Source organism: Pseudogymnoascus verrucosus (genome assembly GCF_001662655.1).
Source record: "Pseudogymnoascus verrucosus strain UAMH 10579 unplaced genomic scaffold scaffold_13, whole genome shotgun sequence".
Lineage (NCBI taxonomy): Eukaryota > Fungi > Ascomycota > Leotiomycetes > Thelebolales > Thelebolaceae > Pseudogymnoascus > Pseudogymnoascus verrucosus.
The window spans coordinates 1-25,538 of NW_017263664.1; the positions used below are offsets into that span (position 1 = coordinate 1).

Consider the following 25,538-nt stretch of genomic DNA (forward strand, 5'->3'; position numbering starts at 1 on the left):
ACGTTAAGACGACGTCTGTAAAAGAAGCCTTAGCTATGCTTGGCTACTCTTGGCATGTATCCGGATATATACTCGAGAGTATCCGGATACGCCGGATACTCTTCAAATATTGCCGGGTAGGTATATACTCGAGGATATACCCGGATACCACGGGTATATTGGTATCCGTGCCGAACACTGAAAAGCATTGCGCAGTACAATATAATCGCTGGGCACTGAAGTGCCAATATTCCTTGTGTAGAATTTAAGTCCCAAATGAAAATTCAAAACGCAACAATTCCAAAAAATCAAATCTTGAGCATTGTGTAGTAAAATATAATCGCTGGGCACTGAAGTGCCAATATTCCTTGTGTAGAAGCAAGTCCCAAATAAAAATCCAAAATCCAAAACACAAAAAATCCAAAACCCAAATCATATCTTGCTATCCAATCTGTAGTCCCCTAATACACTGGATTTCCGTCGGCGGTCCAGTACGGCTTGCGCTCCTTCGGCACTCTTGGCTGGCCCCAGACGCCGTTCTGAAAGTAATCGGTCTTCCAGCCATCACCCTGGCTAAACCCTGTCTCTGGTTTGTCTTTGTCGATAACGTCCACCGGATGGCGAGCTTCGGGCCATTCGTGACCGGGCTCCCGCTTGGGGGGTTCGATGTTTTCAACGCCACGCTGGGCCCAGTAAAGCGGGTGTCTCGGTTTGCCGATCTTTTTGATCAGGTCTTCGGACCACGCCTTATCTTGCTCAAAGGGAGACGGAGTCTTGAACGGATCTTTCAAGTAATCGAAAAACTCGGGGGCGTATTCCTCGATATTAGAAACGGCTTTGGATTTGGCTTTGGGGTTGGCGAAGACGGGAACGTGGGGATTCTTCGCTTTGGCATCTGCCTCTTTGGACTTTCTCTCCCATATCTGCTTCTTCCAGGCCTCGAAATCCTTTGTATACCGACCCTCTGCCTTCTGTTTCTCAAATTCTTCCCTGGACGCCTTTTCCTCGGCCTGTCTGGCCTTCGCGGCTTCTACCTTGGCGGCTTCTTTTGCTCTCTCCTTGTCGGCCTTTTCCTTGGAAGCCTTATCCTTGGCAGCTTTTTTCTCGGCATTTTCTTTTCTACGTGTTTCAAAAGCTTGCACGAGTTCAGGCATAGCAGCATCCTTAGATTCTCTGCGTCTTAAAGTTGGCTCGGAAGGTTCCTCAAGGTCGCTGGTAGCCTCTTCGAAGTCGCTGGTATCCTCTTTGAAGTTGCTGTTATCCTCGTTGAAGTCGCTGGTATCCTCCTCAAAGCATCTGGTGATATTTACCGCAGTCCCGTTGGTGGTGTTGTTAAATGTAGTCCCATTGATGGTGGTGTTAAAGCCAGTTCCATTGAATTGTAGCGGCCCGGCACAAGGAAAAGGAGGTCCCGCAAGACGACCCGGACGGCGGCTATTTCTGTCACCAGGCGTTGCAGGAATATACCTAGAATCCTCGTAATCCGAAGACTCAGGATTGTAATCCGAGAGAATAGGAAGATCAACCGGCATTTCTTCTTGGTCATCGAACTCTTCATAATCATAATCCGAGGGAATAGGAAGCTCCACTGGCATTTCCTCAACGTCATCAGACTTCCCAGGATAATAATCCGAGGGAATAGGAAGCTCCACTGGAATTTCCTCGACTTCATCAGACTTATCAGGATAATGATCCGAAGAGATAGGAAGCTCCACCGGAATTTCCTCTTGGTCATCAAACTCTTCATAATCATAATTCGAGGGGAGCGGAAGATCAACTGGAATTTCTAGACCTTCAGACTCTTTTGGTTCTTCAGACTTCGCATCGATGGGAGTGCCGATCTTAGGACCCAAGTGATGATCATCTGGGTGAGGCAGTCTATCAGCGTTGTCGATGGCTCTCGCACTGATGGGAGTGCCAATCTTCGGGGGTAGGAGATGTCCATCCGGGCGCGGACGATTTTCGGCGTAATCGATAGCTCTCGCATTGATGGGAGTTCCAATCTTCGGAGCCAGGTGATGATCATGGGAATAAGGCCGTTCGGTGTTGCCGATGGCCCTCACATCGATGGGAGTGCCAATCTTCGGGGTGAGGAGGTGGCCATTCGGGCGCGGAAGAATTTCGGTGTAATCGATGGCTCTCGCATCGATGGGAGTGCCAATCTTCGGAGCCAGGCCCGGATGATGGTCATCTGGATGGAGACGATTTTCGGTGTTGTCGATGTATCTTGCATCAATAGGAGTGCCGATCTTCGGAGGGAGAAGATGCCCATTCGGGTGCGGAAGACTTCCAGTGTTGTCGATGGCTCTTGCATTAATGGGAGTGCCGATCTTCGGGCCCAAGTAATGGTCATTCGGGTTGGGTCTTTCCGTGTTGTCGGCGTTTCTCACTTCCTGACGGAAACCTCTCGAATGGACCTTCCGGTCACCGTCAAAGAGTTCGACGTGCTCACGCTCTTTCCCATTAGTGGGATCGGCAAATGGGCGATAGGGATGAACAATGATTTCTTCCTTGGGGGTAGCTATTTTGTTGTCGCGGGCTCCCATCATTCTTTTCAAGCCTTCGTCAGTCACCCCGTCGGCGAAGTGGTGGGGTGAAGTATGCTTGGCTGGCATGGGAGTGCCAACGAGCTGCGGAGGAGAGAAAGTATCCAGATTGAGAACGATTTTGGCATCTGGGTTCGCAACCGGAAGAGCACCGATCAGAGCAGGTGCGATGAGCACCGCTGCAATGAGCTTGGAACGCATGGTTACAAAACCGTCGGTATAAGCTGGAAGCTAGGCTTGCGGTATTGAGACTACTATATCTAAGAGAATATGATAGGAGGAGTGTTGAAAGCCGAGGATTCCAAAAGTATGAACCAAGATGACGATGTGATAATTTTTGGGGAGAGAGAGAAGGAAAGGGAGGAAAGAGGGAAGAAGAGACGAATACATACACCCTTTCCAGACCATATGAAAATGAACCCCTATGAGTATTCACCTACCGCTAGAAGCTTCACTAGAAGGTCGAAGTTAGAACGGTGCCAGCTAGCCTCCAACTTGACTTCGCCGGCGTCGAGCTATTTCGGGTAGCGCAATCTGATATGGCAGCACAGCAAATATCACGCTGTCAAATTTTGAAGGCAGCACTGGAGACAAATAAACTGAAATAGATGCACCCAGCTCCAAGATAAACGCCATGAAGCCCGCTCTAACATATAACATCGGCCAGAGTTCTAGTATTAACTCTTCAGTGCCTCCAGCCGGCCCCTCATTTGACTGAGCATCTCCTCTGCATCTTCCTCCTCCTCTTCTTCTTCTGCAGGTACGCTCGGCGCCGCCTCCACTGGCGTGGCACCAACCTTTCCCATTTTGTCCTTCAAGATCTCGCCCAGTACCTTGTCTACTTCGCTCTCCGCCTCCTCCTCGTCTTCTTCGTCCAGGCTAAGCTCCGGTAGCATATCCGCGCTCATCTCCTCGATGACTCCTGCCTTCACTAGCTCCCGGCTAAGCTCTTGCATGGTGCCCATAAGTTCAGGTAGCCTGATAAGATGATTCACATCTTTCATGATCCCAGTGCTAGCACGTAAACTCCCCTCGATCTTCTTTGTCGCAAAAGCCTCCGATACCTGCATCGACACACTCTGTAGTTGCGCCTTGCTCGTAATCAGCCGACTCGTAGTTTTCCTCGCCCGTATCAGTTCCCGCGCAAAGACTCTCGTCTCCGCGCTCGCCTGCTTCGCCTGTGCGGGGTTGCGCTGCGCCCGCCGCGACGCTTGGCGGATGAGGTCTTTCGTCTTATTCTCGACAGTCTTGAGTTGCGCAATGTCGCGATCGAGTTTGCGTGTGTTCGCGCGGATGAGCTGGTTGCATTTCCGGACCTGCAAGGTGTCAGACAGTCCTGTCATTTGGGCCGATGATGGCGGGGTGGTACCTACCTGGGCCTGCGGGTCCGGCTTGAAGAAGACAGACCTGATGGACTCCATCGTGAGGAAAGGCCGCTGGGTTCGAGATAGAGGCTATGAGCTGTCGCCAGCTATTACTCTAATTGTTGATAGAGCTTGTTCATGCGCGGTTGTGTGAATGATTGCGGCGGCGACTTTGGTGAGTTGCCTTGATTGACAGTGTTCGAGGTCACTTGAGGCTCAACCATCGCCAATCAGTGACGTGTGGTAGCTTTTAATAGCGAACTGGGTGGGGTCATGATTAAAGTTGAATCAGTCCTACAGGCACAACTTAAATAAATCGTAAATAAATTGAAGACAATATATCGCGGTACGGATTAGATAAATTAAACATGAATATAGAAATGATTATTTAATTGTGAATGACCAATGGACAACCTGTTGTTGTAACCTGATTTCCAAACCTGGGGAGCCTTGTGGGCAATTCTCCAAGATTCGTTGGCCTTCTTTATTTCTCCACCACAGCCTCGTCTGGCGTCAAGCGCCGCACAACCTCAAATCGTCTCGGAAGCGACTTTCTGGTCTGGACTCTCTACAAACAGACGAAGCATCTGAATTCCATCTCAACGACACATAAGCTGAATACAAGAAGCTCATATTTTTGACTTCAATTCTACTTATTATATTATGTCTGCCACTACAGTTACCCCAGAGGGTGAGTTCACCCCCCTCCAATGGCTGGTTGAAGACCTCAAGGCTACATCGACGATGCGCCTCTATCAAGCCGCGGTCGTGCCACAATCCCATCACAGATTGATGTCACATCAAGAGCAATGACTAATAATTCACAGTCCTCTGGGCCCAGCGCTCAAACGCAACCGAGCCAGAGAAGAACTACATCTACCTCACCATCTCCGTGCCCGACTGCAAGAAGGAGGACCTCAAGCTTGATCTCAAGCCCACCGGCCTCACCTTCAGCGGCAAGTCCGACAGCCTGAAGAAGTCGTACCACGTTGAGCTCGAGCTCTTCGCCGAGATCGATGTCGATAACAGCAAGATCAACCACACCTCCAAGAACATCGAGCTGGTTCTCAGGAAGAAGGAGGCCAAGGAGGAGTTCTGGCCAAGACTCCTCAAGGACTCGAAGAAGGTCCACTACCTGAAGACTGACTTTGACAAGGTACGTTTGCCTTACAGCAATGGGCGGTGAACTAGATACTGATATTAGCAGTGGGTTGATGAGGATGAGCAAGAGGAGGCACCAGAGGAGGACCTCGGTGGAATGGGCGGCATGCCACCAGGTAAGCAATAACGCTCGTCATATAGTATCATATCTAACAAGTCATAGGAGGAATGGGCGGCATGGGCGGTGCAGGAGGAATGGGTGGTATGGACATGGCCTCCATGATGGGCGGCATGGGCGGTGCAGGCGGCGACTTTGGCGGCATTGATTTCTCCAAGCTCGGTGCGATGGGCGGAATGGGAGGAATGGGTGGAATGGGCGATATGGATGATGAGGGAGAGGATGATGATGAGCTCCCCGCGCTCGAGGAGCAGGAGGGAGGTGACAAGGCAAAGTCCTCCGACAAGATTGAGGAGATCAACTAAGCGCGTATGGGGTGTCGATAGACCGCCTGTGTCTGTGACGTGGGCCTAGGTTGGGGAGTATCAAGAAAGGGTTATTTGGCAGAGGAAACTAAAATAGCATTTTCTTGTTGAATATTTCCACTACATATCGGACTGGGTTTCACGTGTTATTTGACTGACGGTGTGATTGTCACTTGCTTACTTTTGAACCGAACGAGGCGCTAGGAGTCCAAATACCGGCCGTGGTCCTTCGCGAATTTCCATATATTCCTTGCTGGAGAATACAGGGCGGTGACTCCACTCATCAGTCCTCAGTCCTTCTCAACATCCATCTTCTTTGTTCTTACACGCAACAGTGTTTCGTCTCCCACGACTACCTGTCCAATGCCTCATCTCCCAGATACTCTCACTTGTACTATTACATGACATTGTGATATAGTGGTTCTTTTGAGCGGTCGAAACAGGAAACGGACACTATTATAGAATGGTTGGGTTTATTTTCTGGGCACTATTTTTGAAGTTCTGACAATCCTCAAGGCAGAAGCATGCAGCACCGCCTCACTCACAACCTATATAATCCACCTCACCCCACCCCACCTCACCTCACCACAGCCCTCCCTAAACTAAATTCACCCATCCACCCACCATGGAACAACCACGCCAATACATAATCCAACTATCCGGCCTCCCCGGCTCCGGCAAAAGCACCATCGCCCACCGCCTCGCCCGCTCCATAGACGGCATAGTAATAAACCACGACCTCCTCAAATCCTTCTTCCTCGACACCTCCGCATCCACCTCTACCTCCACCGCCACCAGCCTCGACCAAGCCGCCAAGCTCGCCTACACGCTCGACTGGATCCTCGCCGAGGACCTCCTCAAGCAAGGCCGCAGCGTCATCATCGACAGCGTGTGCAACTACACCACGCTGATCGAGAAAGGTGTAGAATTAGCGGAGAAGTTCGGCTGCGAGTATCGCTTTGTGGAGTGTAGGGTGCAGGATGTGGAGGTGTTGGATAGGAGATTAAAGGGGAGAGTAGCGATGAGGAGTCAGAGGACGGGGATTGATGCGCCGCCGGTGGATGCGGAGGGGGTGGGGGAGGGGAGTGTGGATCATCGCGAGGTGCTGAGGAGGAAGTTGGAGAATCCGGTGCGTCCGGGTAGTGGTGCTATTGTTGTGGACTCGAGTGGGAGTACGGAGGAGTGTGTGGAGGAGATTTTGAGGAGGATTGTGCTTTGAGTGACTGGTGTGAGATGAAGGAGTCGTGCAAGTCTAAATTGGGAGATGAGGTGGGTAGAAACTGTCGATTAGGATCGGGGTTATGGACGCCAGACCGGACTATGAACAGAAAGATCCAGTCCGCATTCTTTGAACTGTGAGATTCTGGTTGGTGTAAGTCGTGCTATAGGTACTAGGAAGCCCCAAATCGACTTATACTACCTATCAACTCAGATATTAGGCCGGAGAATTCAAGATAAAGGGGTTGTCCGATAGTATCCCAAAGCCATTTCGTTTTCTTTCTCTGCATATGTAAAAAGGGCCGTGGCCACCTAACAAAATGGAGAATGACCGCTGCCACTTAATTGCTGCTCCTCCTGCTAATGGCCTTCCGGAGAACCTCTCGGACTACGATTTCATCGTCGCCCATCGAGGAGGAAAGTCGCGCCGCCGGAATCTCTTGAAGCTTTTTCTCCGCAAGTTCCTGAATCTGCTTTAGCTTTTCGGTCCTGGTAGTACTCTCGCTAGACTCTGGCAAGGTTTTATTTGCTGCTATGTGGAGGAGGGCGTAAAAGTTTGTACCTGGCGTTAAGGTCGATTCCGTGTCGAGAGAGATGATTGTGTAGGAGATAGAGCGGCAACGGTCCGGGAGGAGACGAAATGGGAGAAGAATAGGAGCGAGGGGTAATAAGAGAGTAAGAGAGAGGGGGAGAGGAGAGTAATTACGGTTGGGAAGCTGAGCGGAATAATGATAGCACCGTAGAGGAGGGAGGAGATGGTTACAAACTGAGATATAGAGACGGGCGAAGCGATAACCCCATTTATGAGGAAGCAGCGTAGCATCGTATCTGTATGTTGATAGAAGAGGAAGAGAGACTCTACTATGGTCCGCTCTCAAGAGGACCTTACGAGTAACATCCTATGGTCTACGTTTATGGGATATAAATCGGTGCGCTGTTATGAAATTTGAAACGAGAATGAAGGTGTTATTTTTTTAAGTTCATATTTATATTTATATTTACTATTTTGGCCATTAATCACCTCACGCTGTAAGTTACATATCACAGCCTTTCAATGAGGCTAGTACTCAGATATCAAGTCCTAGATATGAATCCCCAGCTATTCACAGTCCCCCCTCCTCCTCTATCCAGCACGATCTCCTTCTCATCCCAATATCAACCCCTTATCAAAATGAGAACTCACCCCCCCCCCCCATCACGTGAAACACAACATATAAAAGCCTACTAAACCTACACTCACAAACTACCTCTAGCAAACCAACCTACCACCTACCTACCTCCCATCTCTCATCTCCCAATCCCTAAACCCTCAGCACATTCGACTCACAATGACCTGTCTGTCTAACAACACATCCCCAAGGCAACACAACCCCGTGACCCCATCCCCAACCGCCTCACCCCCCAAGCCTCGTCACCTCCCAAGGTCACGTCCACAACCCAGCCCAGCCCAGCCCACGTCACCACCACCAGCCTCACCCCCAACGCCCAACTCCCCCCATCCCCTCACGAGCCACCACCACCAGGCACCCACCACCGCATCATCCCACGCCCCCCTCACCAAACCCATCACCAAGCCCAGGGCGCCTAACTCCCACCCCCGATACCGCACGATCGCCAGATCCTCTCTCGCTCCCGCATTCCCGTTCCTGGCATACGAACGCGTGCCAAGGTGTGATGGGGGTGTGATGACCCTCTCTAGTCTGCCTATGAACTACTGTGCCAGAAACGTGATGGACGACGCACGCGAATGAGGGTGTTCATCACGTTTTTTTGGGTGGTGTGGGATGGAAGGGGTGGGGGCGTGGGGTGTGGGGGTTGTTGTTGTGGTTGTGGTATTTTTGGGATCGTGGTGGTGGTGGTGGTGGTGGGAGGATGTGGCTTGGAGGGAGGGAGAGGGAAGGTGGTGGGAGGTAGGAAGAGGGGAAGGAGGAGGAGGCTTGGATCAGGCGTGTGGGGGCGTGGGATAAACACCCAGAGGCAGGCTCACGCGTGCTTAATCCTCTGGCTACGCGCGTCCCAACTCTCATATCGCGATCGTCGCGTCGCGGGTGTATTTTATGGTTATACTTCCTTTTCGCGACGATACTCACTCAGGAGTTTCAATATTGTCTGTCGACGGAAAGGAAATATGACAAGACAGCGAGATGAGAGTGACAGACAGACAAAACAAAGGAACAAAGAAACCAACAAACATAGCCCCCACGAAAGGAAAGGGTAATTCCCAAGAACTGCACAGGATCGAGATCCCATCACCCATCACACCACTATCACACACCACTATCTCATCACGTTACCCCTCCCCCTCCTCTCACCACCCCTTGCCTCCTCCCAAAGTCGTCCGTACCATACAGCACCACCGGCTCACACCCGCCTTCTCCCCGCCCCTCGATCGACGCACAACAACCCCATCGCGATCTCAGTACAACAGCGGAATCCAAAAAAAAGTGACAGCTCCCCCCGTCTCATCTCAGCACACACAAAGCCCGCGACGTCGCATCCAAGAGCGCCCTCCCGCTGCGTCGGGACGGAAGGGGGAGTAACATCACACCACCGCTGTACTCCAGTGCTTGGGTAGGTGAGTGTACGGGAGATCCTTGGCAGGGTTGTTTGTCGGTTTGGGAGGGCGGGGAGATGGAGCGGTGCGCCGCGGTTGGTTGGTCGGTGATGCAATTTACCGAGATTCCCCTTTGAGATTTATTTGGCTTGTGTGATGCGATGCGATGAGAGGGAGATGTAGGTACGGTACGGGGCCGTTATGCATGGCGGGAAGGCGGCTGCGCGCCGGCATGAATCGTATACGCGCTGTTTGTCTTGTCATGTCTTGTCATGTCAGGTACGATAACTCAAATTCGCAAGTTATAGTACATACATACATGATGTGGACCTACCACCCGCGGCAGCTCGGGAGGGAGGGACGATAGCAAACCCAGCGATCTGTCTCTTCGGCTCTGCTAGTTACTCAAATCTCTTCATTTTCCAAAGCAGAGAAGCGTAGAAGATGAGTGGAGCACCCGCGGGACCTCGGGAGGAAGGGAGGGAGGGACGATACGATAGCAAACCCAACGATCTGTCCTGTCCCCCCTCTCTTGTTACTCAAATCTCTTCACTTCCCCAAGCACGCAGCGTAGAGTACGAGGTGGAGCAGCCGCGGCAACTCAGGGGAGCGAAAACCCAACGACCCGTTTAACACATCCCCTACATCTAGTTTTTCTCTCTCCTCCGAGGCACTGTAGTGTCGCTCAGGCACTTGATCAAAAGTTACATGTGGAGCCCCCCCCGCGGAAGGAGGGAGGAAGCAGACCCAACGATCTCTCCACGCTCCTCCTCGGTATTCACTCCTCAAATCCCCAATCCCAATCCCAAGTGGACCTCGGCGGCGGGAACGAAAGGGGACCGACCAAACCAAACCCAGCCACCCGTTCTCCTCCTCCTTCCCAAAGCACTCTCGCCCCAATTCCCAAAAGTCAACTTAGCACCAAGTGGACCCCTCAAAAAAACCGTCTGGGAGTAACCCCGTCCCAAGTCCCAATTCCCACTCCTTCTCCCGCTCCCTCCCTCCCTCCCATCCCCCGTTCCTAGAGATTTTCACACACTACGGAGCACACCCACACCCACCAGCACGAGTTTACCCATAGTAGTACTCCGTAGTGGGCGGGCGGGGTGGAGTCATAAACCAGGGAGGACTGACTCCACCCCGAACCCGAGGTAATGGGAAATTTTTCACTGACAAGGGAGGGGGTCCCCTTAAAATTGCGTTTGTTAGGGGTTCGGTGGATTAGGATAGGACCCGGTGCGGTGGAATTTCCTGTACTATTGTGAAGTGGGCGGGGGGCGGGCAATTATCCCCGGCTGCTGGTATGATGCATAAAGTATACTTCTGCCCTGGCATTAGAGCATTATAGTATCATTCATAATCCCCCTCCTACCCTGCCCGCCGCCGCCGACGTGACGGCCAATTCTATCTACCTCGGTCAGAGTCCGGTAAAGCTAATCCCAATCCCAATCTTCCATCCATCCCCTCGGCGCCGCCTTGACGGGCGCGGACCCGGAGAGTGGGGTACGCACAGGCAGCGTTTCCAATCCCTCGGTCTCCGTTCCTCCTTCCATCCTCCCCCTTCGTCCATCCATCTCCTTCCGTATTTTCAGGGGGGAGATGAGATGATCCGAGATTCACCACTCTCCAAAGTTTGGTTTAGCTTTACACCCCCCTGCATCTCCCCTGCTTTCCGACCTCCGCGGGTGGGTCGTATGGGGTTCTAAATAGGTCTGGGGGGGAAGGGAGAGAGGTGATTGGTGGGATTGCGCGGGCGGGAGGGAGGAAGAGGGACGTACCGTCCGTGTGGTAGGGGTGTGTGTGGGGGGGCGGAACGGGGAAGGGGGAGGAGTGGGTGGAAGGAAGTGGTGGAAGGAGTGTATTTTTGGACGAGGGGGGATGGATGGATGGATGGGTGGTGGGTGGTGGTAGTGGTGGTGGCTGGAGGATGGAGGGATGGATGGATGGATGGGTAATGCTGGAGGTGGTGGAGGGATGTGCAATGACCCAAGTCCCCGGGCTGCTCATACATCCAGTATAGTATAGTACAGTATGGATTAAGCAATTCCCGTCCGTCTCGTCAGTCACGTCTCGGGGATGGAGGAGGGAGGTGTTTGTTTACAGTACGCGCCTCGCGACTCGCGCCTCGTACGATCCAATGTGATATGATGCAACAATTCAGCTTCCCAGCTGCCACAGTTCCCAAAGCCAGCTCCAGACCGAAGAACCTCTGCACATACATGTACGTCTGTATGCTTCCGCTACAGCTCCGCTCCCCCCTCAAACATCGCCACCCCTCAGTCTCAGCCCATCCTTCAACGCCCACCTGTCACTCTCCCCCCGTTGCTTCCCCAGATCCTGTTCTCCCTCCTCCCCGCTACCCACCCGTTTCACCTGAACTGATACATCCCGCTGTCCACTCTCCGCATCCAGTCGTCTCCGCTCCGAGGAGTCCAACTATCGAACCGTCTGCGTCCGTGTTCCACACGTATCGAAAAGCAAGCTACAGCTCAGAATTAATCCGAGCACCGGTATTCCTGTCTCAACTCGGACAGCTCGCGGCATCTAGGCGAGCGCCGCGGACCAATGGGAAGGGTGGGAGGTGGGGGAGAGGCGGTCTGTTCACCGCCCGCTAAGACTACTGCAGCTCGAGATGGTCCAGCGATCTGGGTGCAGCGGAGATTAGGGTACGTACTGTACTCGCTGGTGTGGTGTGTGGTGTGGGTGGAGTCGAGGGCGACGGAAACGGAGACGGGATGTGGGCGCGCGGGGGGAGGGACCCGGATGGGGGATGGGAGGATGGGATATTGGAGTTGAAAGATGGGAATGTAGGCGCGGAGACGGGATGGAGGATGGGGATGCAAGTCAAGACGCAGCGAGATGATGAGATGGAGGGGAATGACTCGAGTGAGTCAAGTTTGTGAGATTGTTCAGCTGTTGATGGATGGAGCGGGGATGTAGGGACGGTGGATATGACGACAATAGGAGCTGAGGGGTGTTTCTTATCGTTCGTTGTCCTGTTGTCGCGTCTTGCCTGTTGTCCTGTACTCTCCTCACCGTAAATGCGCACGTCTGACTCTAAGTGCATCGTAGGTTCGCTGGTGTAGGGTGGTGTATGGGTGTGAGGTGTCGCGAGGGAAGAGGCGGTGACTTGGGAGGGGTGTACTGTTTGTGCGGTGAGGCGTGTGTGTGTGATATGGTATGTGTGGTATGTGTGTGTATGAACTTGCTTGTCTGCTATGGTATGGGTGGTGAACTGTGTGTCTGGTCTCTGGCGCCTGGTATGTAAGTATAGGGTATCATCATAAGTGACAGCGCGCTTTGGGCGTCGGATTCGCTGGTCGGTGCCCTATCGGACGCTGTTCGGGGGTGTTGCTCTGGTGTTGCTCTAACCGTCACGATGATGGGGATGTACTGGTTCGTTAGGTTGGAAGTATTGACTTATCGGATTGAGCGGTGATGAGAGGCGGTGATGAGTGGGAAGGTACTTGGGGTGTGGGCAGGAGGTGAGTGGAAGGTACGACTGACTGGCTATGCAATGAATGAGTGACTCCCATACAATTCAATACAGCTGGCCATACACAGGACACAGACAGCGCACACACAAACACATCTAATACATCCAATACACACAATACACCCAACAACACCACCAAGAACGCCTAACACGACTTTGATAGGAGTGGCAGGAGTGATATGAGTGATACGGGTTATGGGTGTGATACGGGTGTGATATGGGTGACTCCTCCTCTCCCATCACCGCCACTCAGCATACCCATCACTCCCATCCATCACCCTCATCACAGTGACAGGTCGACCGTCTCCTCCCACCACCACCACCACCACAGCCCCCACGCCCAATCACGCCCTATCACACCATCCCATCACCACCACGCAGCTACCACTCATCGACCGTCAAGATGCCACTCACCCCCCATCACCCCCCATCACCACCCATCAACAGCCATCCCTCCGCCATCACACCCGCAAGAGGAACAAATCCCACTAAATCCCACGCCCCCCGTCACTAAACTCCCCCATCACATCCCCCATCTCCCCCCGTCAAACACCCCCCCGCCCCCCCCCTACCACCCCCCCTGTCGTCACCCCCATCGCCAATCCCCACACACACACCGCGTCGTCGGGTCTCGTCCCCCTCCCCCATCCAACCTAGCGCGTCTTAGACCGCCGAACGCCACGCCCGTTCACGGCCCACGGCTGCTCTGCCGGCGGTACATCCGTGTTTGTACCCACGGAGCTGGCGTCGTTGTTTGGAAAAGCAAAAATCGACTAGGTACAGTTAAGGCGCCATGAAAAAGGGAGATCTGAGCATAATGTACTGTAGGGGGGGGGGGCGGGATATGGGGCGAGCGAAAGTGAGTGCCAGGAGATGATGGGTGACATGGGGGGGCGGTGGGGGAGGGAGGAAATAGACTACAGTACACGGGGGAGGTGAGGTGGAATTTTCGTATACATACTCCCCCAGGCCCATCTTGCTCAGTCTGTTCGCGGTGATTCTTGTTAAAGAGACAAAGACGGCTTACCTTCGAAAGACAGAGACAATACCATATCAGCTTCCATATCAGACACTACGATACCATACCAACTATAATACCAACTTCCAACTTCCTACCAACGACTACTACTTCTCACCCGCTCGGTACCTCGCCGCTTTCAACCATCCTCAACTCTCGGCCATTTTATCACCCACCGCCATCTCACCAACTTCACGTCTTATACCCAAAGCAACGCACCAACCCGTCTGCAACCTCCCACAGACACACCGCTAGACATCATTCCACAACCCACAAAAAAACCAAGAAAACCATCAAGACATCCAGACCCCTCCGACTCACTCACCGCACCACCATAGCAACAGCAACGCACCCATTCGTTTGCAGCCGCCAGACAGCAACGGTAACCCACACATCTGAGACAAAAAAACACCAACCGGTAATCGATCGGACGCGTGCGACCACCTTCCCAGCGCCGCGGGTTGTTAATCGGGCCATATCTGGATCGCAGTGTCAGTGCTGTCATCGATCAGACGGACACCGCACAGTGTGATATAAATCGCCCTGCTCACCCACATCGCTTGGTTGAAGCAGTCAGATAGGCGATTTACGATATCCACCCACCACCACCATCACCACACACAACAAGGATAGTCGAAAATGTACTTCCCATATCCCCAGTTCTTCACCTCCTCCTCGGCAACATCATCAGCATCCTCCTCAGCCGCCTCCTCACCCACATCTTCAGCGCCGTCGACGCCCCGCTCACACCCAACATCCTACCACGCCACCTCCCCCTACCAATCCAGCACCACATCCACCTCCCCCATCTCCATCTCCTCACCCTGCGCCTACCCATCCTGGCCCACGCGCCCGTCCCTCCAATCCTCATCGCGCCATGAAAACGCACCCTTCGCACACACAGCCGCGTCGAGTTACCTGTCCGACGACGATCTGAGTCCGTTGGATGAGGAGGAGGAGGAGCTGCTTGCGTTGCAAAGAGCGATGCCGATGAGGGCGTTGGTGGATACGAGGGCGATTAGGGAGGCGTTGGTGGAGGAGGGAGCGAGGAAGAAGGCGAGGAAGGTTAAGGTGGCGGGGAGGAGGGGGAGTGGTGGGAGTGAACGCGGGGAGAGGAGGGTGAAGTTGAGTACGATTGTTGAGGGGAGTTATGTTGGGTAGATGCCGTTTGTCTACCTTGGGGATGGTTTGGGGTGGTTTACTTCTCTTTGGCTTTGATGGGAGCGATCTTTTTTTTTATTATACCCTTTTTTTTCGACGATGGAGGTCGGCAGCAACAGAGGAGGGAGTACTTCACAGTACGCACACAGCATGGCTTGGGAGGCATACATCTTAATTTTTTTCTTTGTCATCATAATATTTGCTTTTATCAGCGAGCGAAGCGGCATTGGATGGGGACCTTTGAGTCTACTAGGTTGGGAGGGACGGAAGAAAAGCATCTTTGGAGGTGGGAGCGAGGGAGGGAGAGACAGCTGGATACCAATGATATCGCTGTGGATGTAGGTAGTATAGCATAGTTAGGATAGGATAGTTAATATGATACCCCGATATATTTTTATATATACTTCTGGTTTTGTTTGCAGTTTGCAGTGACTGTCGTGATATGGGGAGAGTTAGGGGGGGGGTTGGCGAGTTTCTTGGGAATTAAGGAAGAGAATTTTAGGGAGAGGAATCGAGGGAGATGTTAGGGAGAGGAATTAAGGGAAAGGTATTAAGGGAGGGGGATTAAGGGAAAGGAATCGAGGGAGAGGATTTAGGAGAGAGGATTTCGGGGAGAGGAATTGAGGGAGACGAATCGAGGGAGAGGAATCGAGGCAAGTCTTATAGGGAAGAAGCTCGGAGGAGCAGAATGTTGAAAAATCCGTGCGATGCCCTATCCCTTCTGTTTATTATTTCATATTCTCAGTTTTGCCACCTTAATCTCCTATCTTGGTATATTTTTACCCCCTCGATCTTCTCCCTTGTGTTTCTTAAACTATGCCCCTTTTCACTCCCTACTACCTAAGCCCCCAAAGATGTTCTAATCAGAATACGCCCTACTCGCCCCTCTCAGAGCAGGAATGCGATATCGCATCAACATCGGCAATGCATCGAGTCTAATCTTCGAAACAAAAACTTCATCGCCCTCGATGGACATAACCTTGAATATTGTTCCAATCATCACAGCAGTCTGTACTGCCTCCCAATTCGCTTCCAAAGAATCACGAATTTCAGCCGGCGTGTCTTCAAGAAGCCCATCCCAAAACCCCCAATCAATAGCCTCAAATTCGGGGCGCTGGCGGAAGACTATGTCGATTATCTCTCCAGCCAGGAACTGAATACAGTAACACGCAACACCAAATGGCTGAGGAGGAGGTGATAGTTCCCAGTCGATAACACCAGTAACTTCAGCGTTTTCTCCAACAAGAACATTCATCTCATTTAAATCGAGGTGCCCAAAGAATAGAGGGAGTTTTTTCAAAGCCGGAGCCTCCTCGATCAACTTGGAAATAAATGCGGAGAATGGCTTGACATCATCTCTTTCGAGGGCGAGAGCGCGAATCTTGTGTAGATTGGGGATGATATCGGAGTCGACTACCTCGCCTGCGTTGCCTTCAACAAAACATCGAGCGAAGACACGACCTAGAGATTCGGAACAAGTAGCTCGCTGGGTTTCGTTCCATATATCTTCATACTCCATCCAAGGCTTTCCAGGAATACGGGTCATATAAAATGGCCATACTCCAGCTTCGACCAGTTCCAGGTCATGAGTAGCTTCAATCATGGGCACTATATCGCCGAGAAGATTGCGAGCATGGAAGAACGGCTCTACGTCTAGAGCTTCGATTCTGAATTGGATTATGACATTCCGACCATCCTGGAGAAAGACCTCTAGTGTCTTACTAAAACATCCCTGGGTAGTCGTGAGCTGAGCCGATATTGCTTTGATTCCAAGGTGTTGCGATGCAAGCTCTTTTGCTTTGTTGATTTGCTTTCAGCGTTATTCAACGATGTAGGGAAATCGGAGTCTGACATAGTTTTTAAGTAATACTACTTGATAGAGACGTAAAATCATTATGCTGAACAACCAATATCATCATGTAGGACCCTTCCCCATCTTGCGTCCCGTTACTGGATTTACCCCGCTCCTAGCCTACCCGGTAGTACATCTGTTCTGGTCTAATCGTCAATTCAAAGTAACTATCACTGTAATTTCTATGTAAAGTTACTTATTCGCAAGGTACTATTAAAGCTGCATACTTTCGTCGCTAAAATTTGCAGTGTGGATATATTTAATTCGTCGATATAGTCAAGAGCCTTCATCGAAGAGGCTGAGCATTGTGAAGTAACGAGGCGGTATGTGTATGTGGGCTGAGCAAGGCGAGGCAGACTCGCCAGCCACAGTAGCACCGAATAATATGTTCATAAGTAAATGACTATACCCAGCTTCCCTACAGTCCTATTTTCAAAGGGTCTTTTTCAGATTTTTTGGTTAAAAAGTCACTTGGTGTCCAATTTATCATACTATCCGTATCCGTTCAGTAACTCTTTAGATGGCCTGAAATGGAACTTGGAACAGGATTGGCACTAGTAGCCTTTGCTGATCAATGTATCAAGTCAGTTACATGTAGCTACTAAAGATCCTTCCTAACCTATTTATACTTCCCCTCATCACGTTGATTATATAAATTACTGTTCTAACCCTCCTGTACAGATACGGAACCAAACTAGTGAAACGATGCAAAAGTTATCGCCATGCAGTGGACGAGGCGAGGGCCTTTTTGGTCACAATCGAGCACAACTGGCGGAAGACCGAATCCCAAATCAAGTTCCTTAAATCAATCGCTACCACTTTAGACGAAGACTATCTCGAGATGCAATCGATCCTGTTATCTGAGCTAGAAGGCCAGCTAAAGACAGCGACGCTCACTTTAGACCAGCTGATTGAGAAAAGCAAGCGCGGGAAGTCGCGCACAGAGTCTAATATCATCGATCGCATGAAGAGTCTCGTAGTGATGACACCTGGCCAGAAGATCAAATATGCTTTCGAAAAGGGCACACTACAGGACCTAGTCAATGGTCTTGAAAAGTGGCAGGGAAGATTCGATCCTTGCTGGATGCTGATAATGCGAATTGAATCCCGAAGCATCGACAACGAGCTGTCTCGGGAAACACAAAAACCCCCGGCTCAGCAGATTCCGTTCATTATGGCAGCAAAGGAGATGCGCGATGCTGTTCATGCGACTTTAGTGGAAAACCCTGCAGTCGAAGTTCCGATTTGGCTGGATGCGGACTCTTACCATTCATCTAACGATGTAATTGAGTTCTCTCCCATCTCAATTCATCTCTCAAAGTCGACTGGGAATAGTCTTATGATAGAGACAATGCGCTGCAACATCAGATCCGATATTGACAGGACCACGAAGGATGCTCGTGATCTTGCCCAAATCCTGCACAAGATCAACTCCCCAAACTTCGGCCTACTCAAATGCCAAGGAATCATTAAAGAATCAGAGACTGTCACAGATCAGTTCGGACATCCTAAAGCTCTTCCAACCTTTTCATTCGTGTTTGAAATTCCCAAAGACTTTCGGAACCCGCGAACTCTCCGTGGCATTTTACAAGAAGCTGCTCCTTTCCCATTAAATGAGCGACTCGACCTCGCACGCCAGCTCACCTATTCAGTTCTGTATATCCACAGTGCCCGCTTCGTCCACAAGAGCATTCGGCCAGAAACGATTCTTGTGTTTGAGAATGAGACGTCGAGTATTGGCGCGCCGTTCTTGGTTGGATTCGAGAAGTTTCGCCCTGCGGATGGACACACTTATTTGATTGGAGATGAGAGTTGGGAGAAGAATCTCTGTATGTTCTAAGCATCCTTTAATATCGTACGGCAAGTACTGACAGAATCTATAGACCGCCATCCAACACGCCAAGGTATTTTGCCCGAAGAGCAGTATAAGATGCAGCATGATGTATATAGCATTGGCGTAGTGCTTTTGGAGATTGGTCTTTGGACTTCACTTGTCACTTACCCTCAAATCTCAAGTCCGAACACGGAAGGTAACATTCCGGTCGCTTCGGAATATGTTAACCTCGTGTCGCCAGGCAAAGAGAAAGATCCTCGCCTGCGAGCATTTCGAGATAAAGAGATGTTAGAAAATCTCGCTGAGCGTGAACTGCCTCATAGACTTGGGAGAAAGTATACTGATATGGTATTGCTATGTCTGCGGTCTCTAGATAACCTAGAGACTGGTATTCCGGGCGGCGTGGATAAAGATGGAATAGGAATTGGCGTAAGTTTCGTTGAAACAGTGTTAGAATTAATACATGGGATTTCTCTTTGATTTGCTGAGAGATCGAGCGAGAGGTAGAGACACTAAGACACCGAGATACTGATTTCATAGCAGAGAGGCTAGGAGATTACGAGAGAAGCATAGACGCGGGGAGACACAGGGAGAGGCAGAGAGACTCAGACATCGAGGGGGAGAGAGAGGAACTGAGAAGCCAAGATACTAAAAGAGAGGGACGGAGGAATTAAGAGACCGAGGGACGGACTGAGAGGCAGAGGGTCTAAGAAATTGAGAGAGAGGCTGAGATGCTAAGAAATTAAGGGATACGTATAGAGATTGAGCGCGAGGCAGGGAGAGAGAGAGAGAATAGAGGATTAAGAGAGGGAGGAGTAGATGTTCTACGAATATGTGATTTATAGCTTTAATTTTGCGTAATAACAATGGAGGAGTAACTGCAGTCTTTCGTCATTAATGATTGCGTTTAATACATTGTGTTACTTCTCTTAACTCCTTAGTTACCCAACGCTTCGTTTTGCATCCTCTAGTGTCGGTTCATAAGATGCCAACAATGGTTTGGTATCCTTCAATGCCTTAGCCTGAATTTGCCGCTGTTTCGCCGGGTCCTTTGTAAGGATCGGAAGTAGATCCCCTGGAATCGGGGCGTGAAGGTTGAAACTCTTAGAGAATGCTATCAAGTCGCCGAGCTTTACTTCTCGAGCTTTCCTAGCTTTCTCTAATCTGGTGGCTTCAGCTTCCTGTTTGATATGCAGCTTAAATTTTTCAAAAGCAGTAAGAGACGCCTTTGTTTTTGCTCCGGTGTCTGCTGTACCTAACGGATTTTCGTTTCTCTCGGGGGTATCCTTAGTCGGCAGATCACTCACTGGCCCGAGAACCGTAAAAGGATTCACTTCTACAACCGGAAGTTTCGCAGTAGAATTCTCGTACAGCTCTTTCGCTTTCTTTGCCTTTCGTTTAGCAGACTTGCTTAGCGGAGCATCCTCTATGCCTGCATTTGATTTCTCCGGAGCCCCGTAGCTGTTAGACCTTCCGTGAGAGGTCACTTGAGAAACTGTAGGTGCGATTAAAGCGCTCGGTTTGACAATTAGACCACCGGAAACAGTATTGACTGGAGCTTCTGAGGCATGGGTAGAGGTGGCTGAGCGATAAATATCCGGACGATTTAGTCCATGGCCGGCATCGCCTAGTGGCTTTGCCGATGGCAGCTTAACAATGTCACCTTCTGGATTCCTGATGATAATTGCTGCGCTCCTAGGGGTTGTGCGTTGGAAAGGGCTACGGGGAGCCACAGCCTTTGCCTGGGGAGTTTGGTGAATTACGGACGCTGGGATTGAAGGAGTTCGGGGCTGGCCTAGGTTGGAGTTTGGCCTTTCGGACATTTGCGGAGGAGTGAGTCCGGTTGCGGCTACATTAGCCCATGTTTGCCTAGGAGAATTTTCTTGTAAAAATCTCTCACTTTCCTTCCACACTTTCTCAATACTTTCTGCGAATTTAGGCGAGGATATATGTTCGTCCACTTGTCCTTCCTTCACTGGCATATCTCTAGTGAACGTCTTGAATGTAGACTTGTCAGATTGCACATAGCCATCCGCATACAAGGGCGGAGCTAAGTCCGCAACTATCCTCTGAGTAGAGTTGTCGAGGCTCTCGTCGATATTTGTGCCATCTAAATGATTCGAGGTAGCTATGCCTGCAGCCAGAGATGGTTGACTTGTTTCCTTTGTAGTATGTAGTGGGATGGGCCTAAGACTGGAGGGCGAGCCATGGCTGCTAATACTTTGGGTTGCTGATATGCTTTGCAAGCCAGCATGGGTCACAGTATCGTATCCCTCAGTGTTAAGAGTAGATTCCCAAGTAGTTCGTTGCCCGTAGTCACTAAAAGGAACTAGACCAGACGTGGAATTTAGATTTAAGCCTAGAAGCCAGTTAACAAATATACCAACAAATCCATTCCTCACTTACCAATCTGCATCCAAGGATGGTCTAAAGCTTGCTGGGCATTCAGTCTATCCCGCGGAATTGGCGCAAGTAGACTTTGAATAAACTCTATGCCAGATTGGTCCAATTGAAGAGACTGATACAGGAATCCCGATGGGTTTTCACAGAATTTATACAAGGAAGGGCCAGGTGGAAACGGGACAACTCCACTTCCCAGCCGATAGACGATGCATCCCAGTGCCCATAGATCTACGGCAGTTGTATATGCAGACTTGTGAGGGTCTTCTCGAGGCACGTAATCTAATATCTCAGGCGCCATGTATGATTCCGTGCCTGTTTGTGTCCGGTATGCGGTTTCCTCGGTGCGTCTTTTAGTTAATCCAAAATCGGCAAGCTTGACCCACCACTGGGGACCCGTTCTACATACTAAAACATTCTAGGGAGATATCAGCACGTGTATCATGAGAATGTTAGCTAGTCGGTTACCTTGGGCTTTAGATCTCGGTGAACGAAAGATTCCGAGTGCATGATCTTCAGACCTTCTAAGATTTGAAAGGTGATGAGCCTGATTTCTGGTTCCACTAATTGTCCAGGCCTAGAGGGCACATTGTGCTCAAGGTCACCTAGGGGAATGTATTCCATAGCCAAGTATACGCTGTCAGAATCCTCGAACCAGCCTAAGAATTCCACAAACACGGCCGCCTCTTTGTATTTCAATTTCGAGAACTCCACTAGAGCCTCAAGCTCCCTTTGATATTCCCTTTTCAGTGTCGATCCGCTTGTCCACAGACGCTTCACTGCCCTCTGCTCGCTCCCCTCCATGAGAACCTCCAAACGAATTTCGCCAAACGCGCCCTTCCCAATGATTCGCTCAACCCTCCATACTTTTTGTTTCGGGACACGTCTCTGACCAGATACCAGGTCGGATACCAAATGTGTCTCTACAACAAGGTTTGCTTCCCGGATAACTTGTGCGTTGATCTTCGTGTGGTCGAATTGAGAGAGATGGGAGAGATGGGAGGACATGGTGGACTCTGGTCATTACAGGGCGCAAGCCTGCGACAGCCTTGCGACAGACTTTATGCCTTTACTATCGCTCTCTATCAATATTAAAGCACTGTTAGTGTCACTTCCATATCATGGCTTCTAAAAGACCTCTGCAAAGAGTCGTTAAGGGTTATGGTGTTCAAGTTACGTCGATTAAATTGAGGTGTTGATCAGGCTTGCCCATCCATCGAATGAGCCTCACATGACGATGCAGGGATACATACCTTCTTATGACTAATCATACAGGACGACAAGGCTTACTTTTCGGATTCAAGAAATGTGCCTTGCCTCTGATAATTTACCGGTGATGGACGACCACTCTCCCCTTTAACTATGCCTCTCTCTACCATCGCTCCTCTCTCCTAACATTCTTAGACCTACCACGCTCATTGTTCAACGCTTAGTCACTTCTACCCCAAAATAACACCAAGAGTGCCCAGACAAATACACACCATGGATAGGGCGCATCATTCGCATTATTTCGATGTTATGGCTTTGCATTATGAGATATCCCTCAGCTGGAGACGTTGAACTTATGTAGTAAACACTGCGACTTGGCTGCGCTCTTACATTACTGGTATTCATGGCGTAGCCTCTTAAGTATGAAAGAGCTTGTCACAGTGGAAAGGAGACCCGCCGCAGAAGATGGCGAAAAGATGAGGCAAAAGTGAGAGATATATAACAGAAACATAGATATGGGGCGGGGTTTCGCATACTTCGCGGCGGATGTGAGTGAGTTATATTCAGTACGCCGAGTTTAATACGTGGAATAGCAACAAAACGATGTAGTGTTCCGCCGAAGTTGCTATTCAACGGGACTGGTGTTGACAACAGGTCTTGGTAATGCAGTAGAGCCTCGTTGTAAGAAAAGCCTTCGGGTCTGCATTGTAAACCCTTATATACAGGACTACGGTACTGTGCTTCCATAATATCTGGAGCTATCGGAGACGACATGGAGGAACATACTGTATATATCGGCTTATTATCATGGTTATTATCCCTAGTACGTAGACACGAAAGCTAGGGACGCCTCAAGATCAAGTGAGGGGCTTCGAGACTATGAGATCGACACCTCAAGATCGGCTCTAAGAAACCAAATCTACCCGCCCGACTCTTAGACTAACAAATCCCCTAGACACACCTAACCCCCCCCTAGACTAATTCAAACCTACACCATCCCATAATAGCCCGTAATCGGCTAAAACAACGTAATTATTTAAGACAGTCCAGCAAGACTGGGAAATTTCGAATGCTGGCAGCCGTAAATTGAACTCGAGACTCAGATGTTATATAGACAGGAAATTGCCGAACGATGCAGACGATCAATGATAGTTAACACGGAGGAAACATGTAAGTACTTTTGTATTTGTATCAGGTAATGGGGCAAGATTAAGTTAAGTTATCACATTGGAGAAATGTCGTTGAGTTAAGGAATCAGATGGTCACTATAGTGGAACCGGGGTGGCCCGTGGCCGCTGGTCCGGATCCAAAGTCACACCTAGACCGGTGAGGCCCAGCGAATTTCGACCTTGGCCCTTGCCAATTCTGTAAATTGCCGCTTTAGATTCACATCAAGGCTGTTGATTGCGGATCCTGCTGCGAAATAATAAGCTGCAGGAGTCGGCACAGAACCATATTGTGTAGTGGAAGAAAAAGGAGATGAAGAGTAATGATGACGACAGCACGTACACTCAAGTAGCAGACGAGGCGTTCCTTAAAAAATAAAATCACTTAACGCTGGCGGTTACTAGCAACTTAATGATGTGCCAGCAGTATTGGCTGCGGCAATAGGGTGCTTAGGATGCGCTGGATGACGTACAAGCGTACTACAAGGGACATTTTCTGTCTTCAATTATATTCTTGTTTCACTGAGGTGTCTTCGATATTTGTTTTGTATATATCTATATAACAAGTACTTTCTAGTAACGAGTAAAATTACAATCCCGCTACCTTCACTGAATGGAACATTTCATCGGCAGGCCACAGGGGCCATCTGTAGTCTCTTCACCTTTCCGTTGGACCGTAGCTCTTTTGTGGGCGTCATCGCCTGCTGCCCTCACATTCTGACCTCTGTTGTTCGATTCCACCGCGTTCGAGCTGTCTCCAGTGGCAACAGTTCTACTCGGTGGTGCAGCTAGTCACGCGAAGTTAACCTTGTTGAGCGTGTTTCCAAAGCTCTCCCCCTGGATAGTTGCGATTTCTAATTCCAGGGGCGTTGGCTGTCTGGATCCATCGGATGCCTGGTAAGCGCCACACATGTCAGTTTAATCCTCATCATGGCGCAGATAGCATAGTTCCTTACCGCGAAAGTTCCAGCTCCCCAAGGAGAGCCTCCGTGAACCTCGGTCAGTCTCGAGATCTGCTCAAAGGCAGTCTTGTATCCGAGAGGGACGTAGACGATGCCGTGGTGTGCAAGCGTAGACATGGCGGAAATCACAGTGCTCTCCTGCCCACCGCCAGGTCCGGCAGTAGAGACGAAGACACCCGCATACTTGCCCCACAGAGCTCCGGATGCCCATAGTCCGCCGGTGGCATCCCAGAAGCTCTTCCACTGCCCCGGGAAGTTTCCGTAACGAGTTGGGATACCAATCAAGAACGCATCATAAGTCGCGAGAATTTCGGGGGTGATAATTGGGACATTTGGTTTAGCAGGAGCGTACATCTTCGTAAGCACCTCTTGTGGCAGGGTCTCTGGAACTCTATGGGGAAGATGCGGTAAGCATGTGGTACTGTACCAGGGATATGACTTTGTCCTTACTGATATAAATCGGCAACAATGCCAGCTTTCTTGAGACCTTCCTGCTCGGCAACCGCCAGCGTGTGGACGTGCCCATACATAGAGTACTAGAAACGAGGAAGATGTCAATTCATGTCGTCATATCAGAACTGGGAGGCGGCGGTGGGAACGTACGAAGACAATTGCTACTTTAGGCGCCATTTTGATATCGGTTGTGGTGGAGATGGGGATCGTTGTGTGTTTTTATTTATTGTTGACTAGGCGGGATGATGGTATAGTGGAGGATATGCATAGGAAGGTGGGATGCGACGGCATTATATACTAATTCCCCCTCCATGGGATAATGTGGGGCACGACAACAAAAACAACAAAAACGAGTATACCTAAGTTCAACCCACTGAGGTGCTTGCCGCTCCAGTATCGTATAATGAGTTGTGCGTTAGGTCCTTTGTAAGTGATTACAAGATTATATATCGTGGATTGCACATCATCAGTCAGCCTCTTTCCGTCTGCCCCACCTTACATAATGCCAAACGGTGATGACTGAACCTACAGTACAACGGAGTCAGGGCCAAAAGTAGTTCGTATGGGTCTGTGCTCAAATTTCAGTAAACGAGTGTCTTTTTGTATGGGAAAAAGCACAGACCCGTACGTATACTTATGGCGCCGTACTGTAAGTACCCTACACAGCCGCCGGAACGTCGTTGCCTTCCGGCGCTGAGGTATCCAGAAACGCAGACGTGGAGGCACCGTACCTGGTACCACC

At 50.4% G+C, this 25,538-nt stretch overlaps 10 protein-coding genes across 10 annotated transcripts; 4 read left to right on the forward strand and 6 right to left on the reverse strand.

Moving 5' to 3' along the window:
- Positions 1-15: 15 nt before the first annotated feature.
- Positions 16-2,726, reverse strand: VE01_03673 (uncharacterized protein; the record flags this gene model as incomplete). Its single annotated transcript, XM_018273158.2, has 1 exon — positions 16-2,726. One exon carries the CDS (start codon positions 2,724-2,726, stop codon positions 441-443), a length of 2,286 nt encoding a protein of 761 aa, XP_018131843.1. The 3' UTR covers positions 16-440.
- Positions 2,727-3,202: 476 nt separating this feature from the next.
- Positions 3,203-3,946, reverse strand: VPS24 (ESCRT-III subunit protein vps24; the record flags this gene model as incomplete). The annotated part of the gene is made up of 2 exons (XM_018273159.1): positions 3,203-3,841; positions 3,899-3,946. 2 exons carry the CDS (start codon positions 3,944-3,946, stop codon positions 3,203-3,205), a joined length of 687 nt encoding a protein of 228 aa, XP_018131847.1.
- Positions 3,947-4,362: 416 nt separating this feature from the next.
- On the forward strand, positions 4,363-5,607 carry VE01_03675 (uncharacterized protein). The gene is made up of 4 exons (XM_018273160.2): positions 4,363-4,580; positions 4,717-5,045; positions 5,097-5,166; positions 5,214-5,607. Exons 1-4 carry the CDS (start codon positions 4,553-4,555, stop codon positions 5,471-5,473), a joined length of 687 nt encoding a protein of 228 aa, XP_018131846.1. The 5' UTR covers positions 4,363-4,552; the 3' UTR covers positions 5,474-5,607.
- Positions 5,608-6,098: 491 nt separating this feature from the next.
- Positions 6,099-6,692, forward strand: VE01_03676 (uncharacterized protein; the record flags this gene model as incomplete). Its single annotated transcript, XM_018273161.1, has 1 exon — positions 6,099-6,692. The coding sequence occupies one exon, from the start codon at positions 6,099-6,101 to the stop codon at positions 6,690-6,692; it is 594 nt and encodes a 197-aa protein (XP_018131845.1).
- Positions 6,693-11,817: 5,125 nt separating this feature from the next.
- Positions 11,818-12,696, reverse strand: VE01_10764 (uncharacterized protein). The gene has a single exon (XM_059464216.1). It carries the CDS (start codon positions 12,310-12,312, stop codon positions 11,863-11,865), a length of 450 nt encoding a protein of 149 aa, XP_059320199.1. The 5' UTR covers positions 12,313-12,696; the 3' UTR covers positions 11,818-11,862.
- Positions 12,697-13,658: 962 nt separating this feature from the next.
- On the forward strand, positions 13,659-15,309 carry VE01_03677 (uncharacterized protein). The gene has a single exon (XM_059463555.1). The coding sequence runs from the start codon at positions 14,399-14,401 to the stop codon at positions 14,918-14,920; it is 522 nt and encodes a 173-aa protein (XP_059319825.1). The 5' UTR covers positions 13,659-14,398; the 3' UTR covers positions 14,921-15,309.
- Positions 15,310-15,636: 327 nt separating this feature from the next.
- Positions 15,637-16,818, reverse strand: VE01_03678 (uncharacterized protein). The gene has a single exon (XM_059463556.1). It carries the CDS (start codon positions 16,521-16,523, stop codon positions 15,780-15,782), a length of 744 nt encoding a protein of 247 aa, XP_059319827.1. The 5' UTR covers positions 16,524-16,818; the 3' UTR covers positions 15,637-15,779.
- Positions 16,819-17,209: 391 nt separating this feature from the next.
- VE01_03679 (uncharacterized protein) lies at positions 17,210-19,481 on the forward strand. The gene is made up of 3 exons (XM_059463557.1): positions 17,210-17,355; positions 17,454-18,601; positions 18,656-19,481. The coding sequence occupies exons 1-3, from the start codon at positions 17,303-17,305 to the stop codon at positions 19,084-19,086; spliced, it is 1,632 nt and encodes a 543-aa protein (XP_059319826.1). The 5' UTR covers positions 17,210-17,302; the 3' UTR covers positions 19,087-19,481.
- On the reverse strand, positions 19,415-22,211 carry VE01_03680 (uncharacterized protein). The gene is made up of 3 exons (XM_018273165.2): positions 21,475-22,211; positions 21,013-21,424; positions 19,415-20,965 (listed from the first exon to the last, which is right to left on the reverse strand). Exons 1-3 carry the CDS (start codon positions 22,012-22,014, stop codon positions 19,548-19,550), a joined length of 2,370 nt encoding a protein of 789 aa, XP_018131792.1. The 5' UTR covers positions 22,015-22,211; the 3' UTR covers positions 19,415-19,547.
- A 1,700-nt stretch (positions 22,212-23,911) lies between these two features.
- On the reverse strand, positions 23,912-25,218 carry ALTA7_1 (Minor allergen Alt a 7). The gene is made up of 4 exons (XM_018273166.2): positions 24,947-25,218; positions 24,794-24,879; positions 24,338-24,734; positions 23,912-24,275 (listed from the first exon to the last, which is right to left on the reverse strand). The coding sequence occupies exons 1-4, from the start codon at positions 24,971-24,973 to the stop codon at positions 24,174-24,176; spliced, it is 612 nt and encodes a 203-aa protein (XP_018131793.1). The 5' UTR covers positions 24,974-25,218; the 3' UTR covers positions 23,912-24,173.
- Positions 25,219-25,538: the final 320 nt, after the last annotated feature.